Here is a 13,942-nt window from a genome sequence, read left to right as displayed (position 1 = left end):
TTTTTCTCCCATGACATGTCTTCTTTCAGAAAAGTGGAGAGAACACATCCAAAACAAACATTCAAGTGTATATTTATTATAGTATATTAATTAGAATTAGATTCAATATTTTGTCTTCAAATAGTCATTTCCATTAAGAATGTATAAAATCTTTAAATGCTGTTTTCTCAAAATGATTTTTTCTCAGAAATCTCAACTTCAACTCCACTTACAGACACCAAACTTACCAGTTTTATTCCTAACTATATTCGGTAGGTTTTTAACCTTATCCTTATCTATATGTCATGTATATCCTGATTTATAGAACATTTTGCTCCTAAAAACATGACGAAAATGTATTTTTTTTATGGCTTTTGACAGTATTTTCTGATTTATGAAATGATAAAAGAAGATATGCCAATTTATTTTCATGAAAAGAACATTTAATCTAATATATCAATAAAATAAAATATTAACTTTGAAATTTGCTTTAGCCAATGTTCAGATTTAGGTCCTGGAAATATATGCAAATAAGTGCATATTTTATGAGTTCACATCTCATTTGCATATCTAAACATAAAAATGTAGAAAACTTGTGATGGAAAAAAATATTGTCTTGAAGTTAATAACAAACTGGGGACGTTTCATGGTGATATCTATAAGTTAAAAATATTTCCCTATTCACCTGTAGTGACTGCCCTATAATTGGCCATTTTATGACCATTTTCTGTAGAAAAGTGGGTTCACATACTTTTTCTTGCCACTGTAGGAGGAACAGAGAGAAAGGCGACAGTCAGACTCACAAAGTCCTGTTCGTGGTTGTTGGCGAAGAAGTGTTGTAGTCTGGAGGGCCAGTCGTCCCGTCGCCGCAGCAACCCGTAGGCGGTTCGGTGGCCGCACATGTAGCAGTTCCAGGGGTCTTCTTTGATGGCTGCCGCCGCCGAGCCGGCTCCGACCAACAGATCCACACACTCCACACAGAAACACCTGCACACACACACACACACTCAGCATGAGGCATTTCATTTCTGATTTTGTAGACTGTAAAGCTCCTCTAGTCCATCATCTGCTACTTTAAACGCGGTTAAATTAAAGTTAATGACCTCCCTGACTTGGTTTTGCCTGCATCTCTAGTAGACTTCTGAGTGAGATTATGAAATTATAAAATGCTAAAATATTAAAAACCCCTAAGAGCAACTTAGCTCGCTTTCACATATAAAGTCTGGTGTGATTCAGCAGTGAATTTGCAGCATTGTTGCATTTTTTATTTGGTCTGGTTTGGCTCCACACTGTGTTTCATCAGGCGCACCAAGCATTGTAAACAAATGTCCTGCTGTTGACGATGTGCTTCGTCTATTGGAGAGACTTTAATGTTGTTGGTGGAGGGTTTTTTTTTTCACTTTTATGCAGCATTGATCTGCTGTGCGATTGAATCCATTAGCCACCATTCTGTCGCTAAATCAATTGAAGACTTTGTTGTTTCTGTGTGTGTGGTCTTTGATCGTCTGAAGGCTTTCACTTCATCATTAGTCCGTCTGTCCTTGAGACATTTTTCAAGCCTGCTACTCCCTCTGCTGCTGTCAAATTTCCACCCAAATTCAACCCAGAATGCTGTGTGTTTTGGTTTTCTTCCTTCCTTTGGTTTGGACTGTGTTCTCACCTGCAGAGAATCAAACTCTGGTGGACCAACACCCCTGTTTTTTAGCAGACCAGAGTTCGTTTGAGCAATCACACCAGCAAAAACCAAACAGACAATGCGACAAAATGCACCAGAGTTCGTCAACAGCTCAGGTGTGAATGCCCCCTTAGAGACCAACTACTTTAGTACACTGCAAAAAAGGTGTGTCTAAAAACAAGATAAAAACAATCTGTGGGAAATGATCTTGCTGCATGGACAGATAATTTCACTTGACAAGATTTCTTAAATTAAGATTGTTAAATCTAGAAATAAGCACATTGAATGCTTAAAATAAGAAATTAACTCTTAAAACAAGATAAATTATCTAACACTTCTAAATCTAAAGTTTTTTTTTATCTTGGTAAGAAACAAATCATTTGCAGGTCACTCTGCTCGGGCCAGTTCATCGCTGCTTGCAGCTTTAATTTATCTTGTTTTAAGAGTTCATTTCTTATTTTATTTTCCCTCAGATTACGTGTTTTTATCTTGTTTTTAGACACACCTTTTTTGCAGTGTACACTTCTGAGGTACTTGTGAACCTTTTGTGTTAGTCGTGCTGGATCTGTCAGGAAGGTACAGCCAGTGACAGCACAAGACATGGGTTGAGAAGATAAATATTGAGTGCTGTGGTGTTGGTGTGTGTTTGAGATGGAAAAAAGAGAGAAAGACTGTATGTGTGTGTGTGTTTGAGAGAGAAAAAGAAGCTGTGACAGTGTGTCTTTGAGAGAGAAAAAAGAGAGAAAGAGAAGGTTGAAGAAGGACGACTGCACACAATATTTCTGCAGCATGCCTAATAATAAACATTTTTGACTTATTAACTTTCACGCCAGTAACACTTTAAATGCAGGATTTGGAACAGAGTCCTTCTACACTGTGGTATTTCAAAGTAAAAAAGTTAAATATATGAATACTTTTCCACCCTTGGTCACATGTCATTATCTCCTATTTCTAAACTGTAATACTGGCAAATAATGGTAAAAAAAGACATAAAAATACAATAAAAAGAAGCTAAATAAAGTTAAATAAACTGTATTTGTACATTATCTTGAGACTTTAAATGCAGGACTTTTACTTCTAACAGAATATTTTTTTTGTGTATTTTGTACTCCTGCTGTCCACTGTGTTGAGCTGTTTGTTTGTAGCAATGAGGTCAGAGCCTCGATGCCAAAATAAACCGAATATTCACATAAATAAATCATCTCCACATGTTTCCTCTGATTCAGTTGCTAACAACAGGAGCCATGTATCACATTTTGACATTTATGGGTAAATTGTTTCTGTCGCTGTGAAATCTAAAACCCTCGTCCGGGGCCACAAGAAGAAGCTGAAGTCAGCAGAGTATAAACACAGTTTTTTTTTGTTACTGACCTGCAGCAGTTGTTGTTGCCACACATGAGCACCTCCCTGCCTCCACAGCAGATGGTGCAGTAGGACTGGTAGCCGTCGTCATCATACTGGTAGGCGCACTCCAGGAACGAGTTCTGCCGGAGACACAGAACAGAGTCACGAGAGAGGCAGAGAGTCTTTGATGGCCACCGAAATGAAATCATGTGTTTCCATGTGTGGTATCACAACACATGTTCAACAATATTTCCATCATTTTTGAATGAAATGCATCCTCCATATGGGCTGAGATATTTGTTGTTTAAGTCATTTATTAGGGCGAGACATTACAGGCAGCAACATACATTTTAAGGTTTTGGGTTATTTTTTCTCCCATAACATGTCTTATTTTAGAGTTGTGGAAAGAAAACATCCAAAACAAACATTTAGGTGAATGTTTTGTTATCATCACAGGCATCGTTAGAAAGCTCCCACTGTCCTGCACAATATTATGTGTTTTACATCATCTTGTTGATATGAATTAGATTCATTATTTTGTCTTCAAATGGTAATTTACATTAAAAATATATGACATTTTTAAAGGCTGTTTTCTCAAAATGAGTTTTTTCTCATAAATCTCAACTTCAGCTCCACACACAGACACCAAACTGACCAGTTTTATTCCTAAATATATTCTGAAGGTTTTTACTGAGGGGTTTGTCTGTAAATCATTCATACCCTGATTTATAGAACAGTTTGCTCCTAAAAACCTGACGAAAATTGACTTTTTTTTAAATGTCTTTTACAGTATTTATGAAATGATAAAAGGAGATTTTTACAGACGGGATAATTTCCCTTCATTTTCCCCTAATAAATCAACAAAAATATAAATAACTTAAAATTTGTTCAGATTTCTGTCCTGGAGTATATGCAAATTAGCGCAAATTTAAGTTCAAGTTTGAGTTCACACCTCATTTGCATATCTAAACATAACATTCGAGAAAACTTGTAATGCAAAAAAAATATTGTCTTAATGTAAATAACAAGCTTGGGAAGTTTCATTGTGGTATCTATACGTTAAAAAAATCCCTATTTTTTATAATAACCCTATTCACCTGTAGAACATATTTTCTGGTTCCAGCTCCTCAAATGTGAAAATTTGAGAGTTTTCTCCATTTTAAATCATTATAAATTAAATATATTTTGCATTTTGGTCTGTTGGTCGAACAGTTGAAGCAGTCTGAAGATATTCATTTGGACAATTTTCACTATTTTCTTGTAGACAACAATGAAACAAGTAAAAAGTTGCAGCCTTTAGGCCTTTACACCCCAGAGGGAGTGACAAATAAACAATACTAATAATGCAAAATACTCACCTGCAAATATTTTGCTAAATCCCAGATCAAATATACATCTGAAATATGTTGTCTTGTATGACTGTAATGTTATGTTAAATGTATATGTTATTTTTTTTGTCTTCTCCTTGGAGCTGCTGTGATGGAAGAAGGATTTCAGACTAAGATTTGATCATAAATAATCATTTTAACTATCATATAATTACAAATTAAATATTCAAACTGATGTCTAATGTAATCAACTGTTTTACTTCAGCAACTCCCTTCGCTTGTGACTCTAATTTCCTCCGATCTAACAACATAACTGTATCAATTTCATACGACTCCACAGTAATAACAATGTTGAATTTTTCGCCACTCAGAGGAAGAAAGAGGTTTCTTACTTTGCAGCCTTGACACATCGCTCCTCCGAAGAGAGGATGCTCCAGAGAGACGTTCAGGCTTCCACAGGAGATGCAGATATCTGAACAAACACAGACAAGATCACAATAATAGATTCCATTCTTTGATTACATTCATGGAGGAATTTAAAGCTACAACAATTAAGAGTTTGTGATCATGATCAATAACTCAATGATTACTTTCCAGGTGCTTTGATTTATAAATTTCCAGCTCATAATCTATTTCCGATACTCCAGTCCAACAGTAAATTATTCTGTTGCTGCAGCATAAATGAATCAGCTAAACGGCAAAAAAATGTAAACAAGAACAAAAACATTGGATTCCAGAGTTGTTTAGCCCTGAGCTACAGAAACACTTTGAAGAGCTGCACAGTGAGAAAACTGAATTTACCAGTTAGGAAATTGAATTTAGAGTCTTCGACTGATGCAAAAACTGTGTAAAATTGACCAAAATTGGCCTGATTTCTGTATTAAATGGGAACAAAACAACTGATAAAAGTAAGTAAACAGTGTAATAACATTTCAAGATTTAATCAAAGTTGTAGAAAAGACCCTCTCTATGTGTTGTAATGGCACATAATGTCATTCAGAAGGATAATATCTTCATAAATAATGGCATATTTGTTATAATAAATGGTTTGTCCCCTTTCCACACCATTTAGAAGAATATTTTAAAAGTTTCTGACAAATTGTGATTGTTTATGCTATAAAAAGCTGTAAACATATTATTTACTACAGGTGGAAGGTGATAAAAATGAACTCAAACAACAGCATATCAAGCATTTTTCCTTTTAAAGAAGACATAAATATACCACTTCTTTATTTCAAGTCTACATTTAAGAATGAAAAAACAGAAACTCTTACCATCTATGTTCCTGGTCTTCTTTTTGATCTCACATATGAGTCTCTCTGAAACAAAAAAATAAATAAATTAAATTAATATAATAATATTATAATAGTTTCTTGTAAAACTTTTGCACCTCAATAATGTAAATATAAGAGATAAATAAAAACAACCTTAAATTTTGAGTCATGTGACATTATTTCTTATAAAAAAAATAGTGTTCATAATAATGATAATATTTTGTTAATTTCTCTCTAAGAAAACTATGTTTCATTGACACATTAAGGGATTAATGTAACAAAAGCACAAAATATTGACTTTAATATAAGCAGTCAGTTAAAGACAACAGGAGTATAATTCATTTTGATGTTGGTCAAGATGATAAGAATTAAAAGACTTAAATCCTTAAATGAATCCACAGAAAAGTTTATACCTCTGGTCCCTTCGTCGATCACTTCTCTGATCTTTGCTTTTTCAGCGGAGTTCTTGCGTGGTTTCTTGGCGGGTGGAGGCGTGTACGCTGCCTCAGGCTCCGCCCAGATCTCCGGGTACACCTCCTTACCTGTATATGGATTTTGCTCCTCTGTGGACAAATGAGAACAAAATAAACATCTTTAGTGGTCTTTAACATCATAACTGGAGAAATAATGACTGTAACTTTGGAGAAATAACACATTAAGTTTGAAGCTGTGGATTCACTGGTGGGAATTTTATTTTTTTCTGACAAATTGTTTGATTGTTGACGGGTCAGGTGTGCTGAGATGAAGCAGTTTGCAGGATGTGAACCTCTTTTTCCAGTTCTTTTTCTCCTGTGAAACACCTTGAATCTCCTGCAGGACTCACTAGGTTTGTCCAATAGGACTTACGATAAGTGCAGCTTCTTACAGCCCTCTGGGTTGATGATATCAGAATCACTGCACCGCTGTATACTGGAAGAGTAGCTACCATTCACACACATGAACATATCTGAACTCCTGTTCTATTGTTGTCATTTCAAATGTTTATTATGCTCCATATACCTGGAACAAACTCTTAGCAAACTGTAGGTCTGCTGAAACTCTTAGTTCTTTACATGAAGGCTGAAAACTTGTAAACCTGTTTACAACTGCCTTTTACTAAACTATTTTAAAACATTTATTTTAACATGTTTCTTAAACATATAAAACACTGTTTTACTCCATTTTTTATATATAAATTATTATATCTTAGCTTCTGTTTAGCTGTTTCTATTGTCTTTTCTCGCTCTTTGATTTTTAAGTTTTTGTGTTAATGATGAATGTCCTCTTTTAATGTGTTTTTCTGCTGTTGTTGTGATTTTTTTCCTGTTGCCTTGTTGCTGAAATGTGCTTTATAAATAAGCTAGCCTTGCCCTGTGAAGCATCACTTTCAAAGATAACATATAACAAATATAATTAACTATTTAAATGTGTGCAGTGGTGGAAAAAGTATTCAGATCCTTTACTTCAGTAAAAGTACTAATACCACACTGGTAATTACTCCACTTCAAGTAAAAGTCCTGCATTCAAAGCTTACTGAAGTAAAAGTACAAAAGTATCAGCATCAAAATGTACTTAAAGTATCAAAGTAAAAGTACTCATTGTGCAGAATGGACCCACTCATATTGTTGTTGTACAAGTACCTCAAAATTGTACTTAAGTTGAGTAAAAGTACTGAGTTACATTCCACCACTGAATGTGTGTTTACCCTCTGGAGGCTCCAGTGATTGGGGCCCGTTGGGCAGGAAGCCAGTCATGGCCCACTCGATCATCTGTCTGGTTTGGATCTCCACGCCATCGGCATCATCGCTCGCATCACAGGAGGGAACTGGCCGCCCCGCCCGGACACTGGCCACCTACACACAATCAGTAAAAACATGTCAAAATAAGAAGCATACATGTGGAAATTATGGCTGTACATGAAGCAGGTTTGAGTGTATAAATCCTTCACTGCTTGTTTATAACTTTACAGAAGTTTGAGTGAATGATGACCCCGTATCACGACGTACGTACATAACCATGTGTTCTGTGTTACTAACAAGAAAAAACATTGCTGAAAAATAACGAACAAAAATATGATGTATCCACATGTCACCACTTATAAATTGTGGGCAGAGCTAGATGAGCAAAACGCCTCCACAAATGCAAATGCAGATCTTGTTGCATAAGAAAGGAATGAGTAAAATGTGACCTTAAGACCTGCACATTTATAATTCGCTTTTTTTTTTAGAGATATTCAATAAGTTCTGCAAGAGAAAAATAAAATTATCAGTCATCGATATGACTCAAAAACCACACACACTGAAATAAAATGTTAACTTTGTTACCTGCAGAGCCTCAAAGATGGCTTTCCGATACATGGACTGTTTGTTGTAGGTGGGCTGGTGGAAGGCAGATGAGAATGAGCTCAGAAGCATCAGCTTCTCCACACAAACCTGTAAAAAAAAAAGAGAGATTATAATAAATGAACATTATAAAGGAAAAGCCGAATTAGGTGGAGAACTTGTGAAACATCAAGTCCTTGAAATACTTAGTAAAGCTTATTTTGTGTGCCACAGTAAGAAAGTATCTTTTCAGGGAAGGCTGCTCAAAAGACGCTTTGGTGCCAGATTTCTGTCTTCTGGGGGTTTCTAATTCAAATTTAAACTAGAATGACATTCAGAGAGTGCAGACAGCCGCCAAGGCCAATGCTGCATTCACATGCTTCTCAGATGGTCCCATTTTCCGAGTTGGGAAGGTTTTTTTGTCCAACTTTGGTGTTCAAATAACTTGAAGGCTACAGAAAAGATATGTCGTATTTTAGGGCTCAGAGAGTTTAAACAACACGTTGATGTTTCCAGTATTTGTGTGACAACGAAGAGCAAAGGAAACGGATCAGGTGAGCCACAAAATATGTTCAAGAACATTTTTTTCTGATTATTCTGACATGACTGGAATGCAGAAGCTTTGACTTCCAATCTTAATAAAAGTACAAAAAAATGTGTGTTTCCCCAACGAGATTCGTATCCACTCCAAAATGTAAGAGGTTCTTCCTTGGCCCGTGCTACAACCTGATTCTAAGAAGTTGGGATGCTTTGTAACATGTAAATAAAAAGAGAATTAATCAAATCCAGAGTGTATAATTACATAAAGCAAAAGTTTATCAGTTTGAACATTAAATGTATTGCCTTCGTACTGTGTTCTACTCAATATATAGGTTGTAAATTGTTTCATTATGTTTTTATTAAGGTTTTTTCACAGCGTTCACCATAAAGGGCTGCTGACTCTGGAACACATTACTAAGTTAAATCTAATTAAACATGAGCTGTGCCCATTTTTTAACTTACTGTACCGTTTGTGTGGTGTTTGATGTATATGTTATTGTTTTTCCTTATTTGTAAAGTATTGTAGTTTTATGATACTGAAAGCTGTATAATATAATTACACTGTACATGTGAAAAGAGTTGAACACTAGGAAAACTCTTTGTGCAGCACATTCATTTCATGGATTGGAACTATGTTAAATGGCAGTGTCCCTATTAAATCAAATTGAATTAAATTAAATTAAATTAAATTGACTAAACTGTAAACCACAAAATAAAATAATTTGGAAAGCTTATGAATGCTTAGCTTGGACAGTATTCTGGTGTCTATAAAAAATGATAATATAATAACATTGGAATAGAGAGAGTGGGAGTGTTTATGACTTTAGGTTACTGCATTTAACTGTTGCCATAATGACAACTGTACTCTCTTTCTCTTTTTTGGAGCACTTTCTGATATTCTGATGAGGATTTATCACACACTAAACCAGTATTTAATTATTACATTTAAGGCGTTCACCATTGAATCTACTCACCACAGAGAACTTGCCGTCTCCAAACCACATGACCCAGCGAGTCCCGTCTGCAGCTCGACTCCGGCCGCTCATCCACCAGGAGACGATCCTGCCGGGCCACCAGGAGAAACCTCGCAGCTTCCCGAACACCAGAACGCCGATGCCGAAACCCCGGCCGTCCTGTTAGCACACAGAGATAGATCATGACGTAAGATGATCATGTCACAATAACTACACTTAATAATGTCCCAATCACTGTAAAAGTAGTTTCAACGGCGTGCATAGTCAGTAAATCACTTCTTAAAACCTGGCGGCAACCTCCGGGTCTGAGCAGGGAGGTAAACCAGGAAGTGCCTTAAACTGCATTCTACCAAAATTCAGCAGGGGGCGCTAAGTTTGGCCGCAGGAAGATTTCTGTCCATTTATTTCAATGCAAAATGAGAAAACTTTTCACTTGATCAGCTCAGAAATTTTTTTAGTCTCTATGGTCTCAATCACTAGTAAAAAATCTTCTTCAAGACAATTTGATGTTAATAGTTCTAATAATGGCCCCATTTAGAAGAAAATATAAGATAAAGAATCATATGATTTGGGGCGTTTCTAGCTTTGATTGACAGGTCACTAACAAGGCGAGCCGTCATCAGGAGAAAAGCAAAACAATGCGTATCCATGGCAACGTGTCAATAAAGTTATATATAACGTTATATACATATAAAAAACGAGGTTTACCGGTTTGGTCTCATAATTTTGACCCTTTCACTGTATTTTCACTTAATGACTAATGAGTTGAACAATTCATGTACCCTTTAGGGATGCTCCGATCCAATATTTAGTATCGTTAAAAAAAAAGTGTAGTCTGATCAGATTGATAAGCCTGAACTATTACGTAGATGTTTCATTAAACTTAATACTTAATGTTGCCATACTGAAACTGAAAAGGTGTTATTGTGCCAACCTAGTAGCCTTATTATGAAGTTTTATCATCTTACCTGGTACTCTATCTCCCTGGGTGTGGCCTGTTCTCCCCTAGCAACAGGCTCCGGTGTCACAGCAACCGTTGGCGAGGCAGGGTCTGTGTGTTGCTGTGACGGGGGCGGGGGCGGGGCCGGGCTGGCTGACTCCTCCTCTTTCTGAAAGTCGCCCTCTGATAGGTCGTCCATCATGTTTATCTCCGCCTCTCTGTACGCCCGCCGCTCTGCCTGCGAGGGGAAGAACAGAAATCATTTTGTTTATTTATTTATCTATTGATGCTAAGATTTGTCTTTATCTGACGGTTTGAACTGCTGTGAAACTCATTTGACTGCATGTAAAGTTCTAGTTAATTACAGAGGAAAACGATAAAAGGTTGCACTCGCAGGGCTGCCACGGGACGAGCACTCAACTTTAATGGGCAATAACTCCTCATTAATCCTCTTCAGCTAATTAAAAATTTACACAAAAATTTAAAAAATAATAAAACACACTGGCTCTCATTACAAGTGGTGAATTTATTCTGTACTGTGGAAATTATTTCTTAAATAAACTCTTGCTCTGGGAACCGTTTTTTAAATTTGTTTATTGACCTTATCGGAGCATAATTACAAGGAAAACAAACCTACTAACTCCTGCACAATGTTAGTTTAGCTTCTGATTTATTATTTATCACTGACTTGTTGTCAAATTTTTCTTTTTGGGAAAAACGCCTCCACATACATTACATTGCCTCCTCCAGCAGAGTTCATACCGTTAGATAACAGATTACTCATTTGACTCTTTTAGTAAAAATACAAATGATTAACAACAGCTTATCAAATGTATTTGGAGGATTTGCCTTTGACATTTTCACATTTTTAGAAACAGTATTATTTGACCTTTTAGTTAAGTTAAAAATGCAATTAAAATAAATTTTATTTTTATTTTTGACAAGCATAGAATAGTGAAATCAATCATTAACTGCAGGGCGAAATTAAAGATGTTGCAGAAAAACCAATGCAACTGTAACTTCTTCTTCTCCTGTAAATCAATTAATCAGTCAGTTAAATTTGATTTGTATAGCACTTTTTGCAGAGATTTGTGAAATGACTGCCAAACTGATTGACCAACTGAAATTTGTGACAATTGCACAGGGAGAATAAAAAAACATTGTATATTATGTGCATGTAAACATGTATATATGCTGTATGTAGAGCATGCAGGGTTAATGTTGACAGTGACAGTGTTAAAATAATTAAAAAATGTGTGGTGGTTAGTCTGTTTTGAAGCAAGACAAACATGGTGGCCAGGAAAAAAGGCACTAAAATGTGTTTCTGAAAACATCTGAAGTGAGAAAAAGGAAACACAGTAAAAGAATTGTATTGGGTTGAAGCCCTAAAGCTTCCAAAAGACTCCAATGTAAAAAAAGGATAGAACAAAAAGCTTTATAATCCACAGCTTTGTTAAATCTTCTTACAGAAAGGTTCAAAATCAAGTTCTCCTAATCACTAAACTAAAAACCATGTGGCTTCGTCCTTCAACTGACTAAATTCTCTTCAAAGCTCTCTCTCTTAAAGTGACAGTAACCTGTCTTACTGCTCAAAAAGCTATAAAATGACATCTTTTTTACAAAAAATCTGTTTTACATGAACATGAATTACATGGAATTAATTTAAGCTGACTATAACAAATTTAAAGTAAACTTCAATCCAAATTCAATGAAATCCCTAATTATTCCAATTTACTGACACTAGACAGCATGCATAGTAATTACACTAATTAGTATTACACCACATGAATTCACCATTCTAGTGAGTATGGGTATGGTACCCACTGAAAAATGTCTTGTTTGTCCACGACAAGTAAAAGCTACATTAAAAACGTATTTAAGTAAAAATACAAAAGTATCAGCATCAAAATGTACTTAAAGATAGAGATTAAGTTAGAGCTCATTTTAACTACTTAATATACTGTTTAAATTAAGGTTTAAATTAAACGTAACCTCTTTAAATTTATGTTTTTTATGTTAAATAGTGGAGTAAGAAGTACAATATTTCCCTCAAAGTGTGGTGAAGTAGAAGTATAAAGTTACATAAAATGGAAATACTCAAGTACAAGTACCTCAAAATTGTACTAACTGAATTCTCTTCAAAGCTTTCTTTCTTAAAGTGACAGTAACCTGCTTTACTGCTCAAATAAAACCTACAAAAATTACATCTTTTTACAAAATATCTTTCTAAGATAAACCTGAATTACACGGAATTAATTTTAGCTGACTTTAACAAATTTTAATTAATTTATTCAATGAAATCCCTGATGTATTTCAATTAACATTAACATTCGAATACTCATATGAATGTAAATTGATTCCCACAATAATATTGATTCATATTTGATCAGCACTGCCTGGTTTCACATTTTAATCTGAGTTTTGTGAGTTGAGCTAGATGTTAGTCATCATATTAAACCTGCTGATTGGCTCGGTGGAGGCTTAAACAGCTGGAAATCAGTTAAAATTGGAGAGTGACCATATAATCATCAAACGTGAATGTGTAAAGGAGTTAAAAGCAAAGTTTCAACCCTTATTTTGTAGATATCAGCTACAGTATTCCCTCATTGATCATGTCTGTGTTTCCTCAAAAGCCGCTCCTGTATCATAACCTTTGTGTTTTACTCCAGTTGGTCTAAGGGCACAAACACTGTCCTTCAAGGTGGCCCTGGATTTAATTGATGTTTTATGTGTGTCTCTGCAGCTTATGTGGTGGCTGCTGTAGATCAAGGCCTGAGTGCCCCGGGCTGTAGGAACAATCCTTTAATTGTTCCTCTAAACAGGAAGTGAGCGAGGGAGAAAAGGGTGCGGCGAGGAGGCAGTTCAATGAGTTCATGAAGAGAGAGACGAAGAGAGACGCAGAGAGAGGGTAAATAGGATTATATCATAAAAAACTGAGGAATAAAATACACAGAGAGAAAGTGGAACAAGGCAGGAAGACAGAGAGAAGATGCAGTGCAAAGTAAAGTCAGTTTTTCTACTTTATTACATTACTACAATACTGATTTAACCTGAAATATATCAGCCTTATTAAAGCTTTCACGGTAAGAAGTATTAACATATTATTCTCAGGTCAAAGTAGTAATATCACTCAATAAAGAGACACCATCATAAATCCAATTTAACTAGAAGCACAAAAGTAATAGCTAATAACTAAGTGGACTTGAGGGATGGTTTGGGACATACATTTATATAACAGCAGATTTAAACTTATATATATATATATATATATATATATATATATATATAGTATAAGCAGCTGTTATCTTAGCTTAGCATAAAGACTGGTATCAGGGTAGTAGTGGAAGAAGTATTCGGATAGAAAAGTTTCACTGTGAAATTACTCCACTACAAGTAAAAGTCCTGCATTCAAAAGTTACTTTAGTAAAAGTTTCAGCATCAAAATGTACTTGTAAAAGCCCACTCAGATTGTTTTATGTATTCTAGATGTGTTGTATTGATGCATTTATGCAAGCAGCATTTACATTTTATAAAGGTACGGCTCAGTTTAACTACTTAATATACTGTTATGTGGTATAACTAAATAAA

General features: G+C 35.4%; 1 protein-coding gene across 4 annotated transcripts in view; it reads right to left on the bottom strand.

The window, feature by feature from the left end:
- The window catches only part of LOC131991363 (DNA (cytosine-5)-methyltransferase 3A-like), a 68,974-nt gene that overhangs the window by 12,315 nt on the left and 42,717 nt on the right, over positions 1–13,942 (bottom strand). For all 4 annotated transcript variants that reach the window (XM_059356750.1, XM_059356751.1, XM_059356752.1 and 1 more), the window contains 9 exons: positions 10,383–10,592; positions 9,415–9,573; positions 7,904–8,011; positions 7,285–7,432; positions 6,014–6,163; positions 5,601–5,645; positions 4,719–4,798; positions 3,026–3,138; positions 783–966 (listed from right to left, as the gene is read on the bottom strand). In XM_059356750.1, coding sequence (XP_059212733.1) covers positions 783–966; positions 3,026–3,138; positions 4,719–4,798; positions 5,601–5,645; positions 6,014–6,163; positions 7,285–7,432; positions 7,904–8,011; positions 9,415–9,573; positions 10,383–10,592 — 1,197 coding nt within the window. The remainder of the gene's footprint in view (positions 1–782; positions 967–3,025; positions 3,139–4,718; positions 4,799–5,600; positions 5,646–6,013; positions 6,164–7,284; positions 7,433–7,903; positions 8,012–9,414; positions 9,574–10,382; positions 10,593–13,942) is intronic.

The sequence above is a fragment of the Centropristis striata genome, chromosome 18 (genome assembly GCF_030273125.1).
Source record: "Centropristis striata isolate RG_2023a ecotype Rhode Island chromosome 18, C.striata_1.0, whole genome shotgun sequence".
NCBI classification, from domain to species: domain Eukaryota; kingdom Metazoa; phylum Chordata; class Actinopteri; order Perciformes; family Serranidae; genus Centropristis; species Centropristis striata.
The sequence above is the reverse complement of the archived record's forward strand: the minus strand, read 5'-3'. Positions and strand labels throughout refer to the sequence as shown.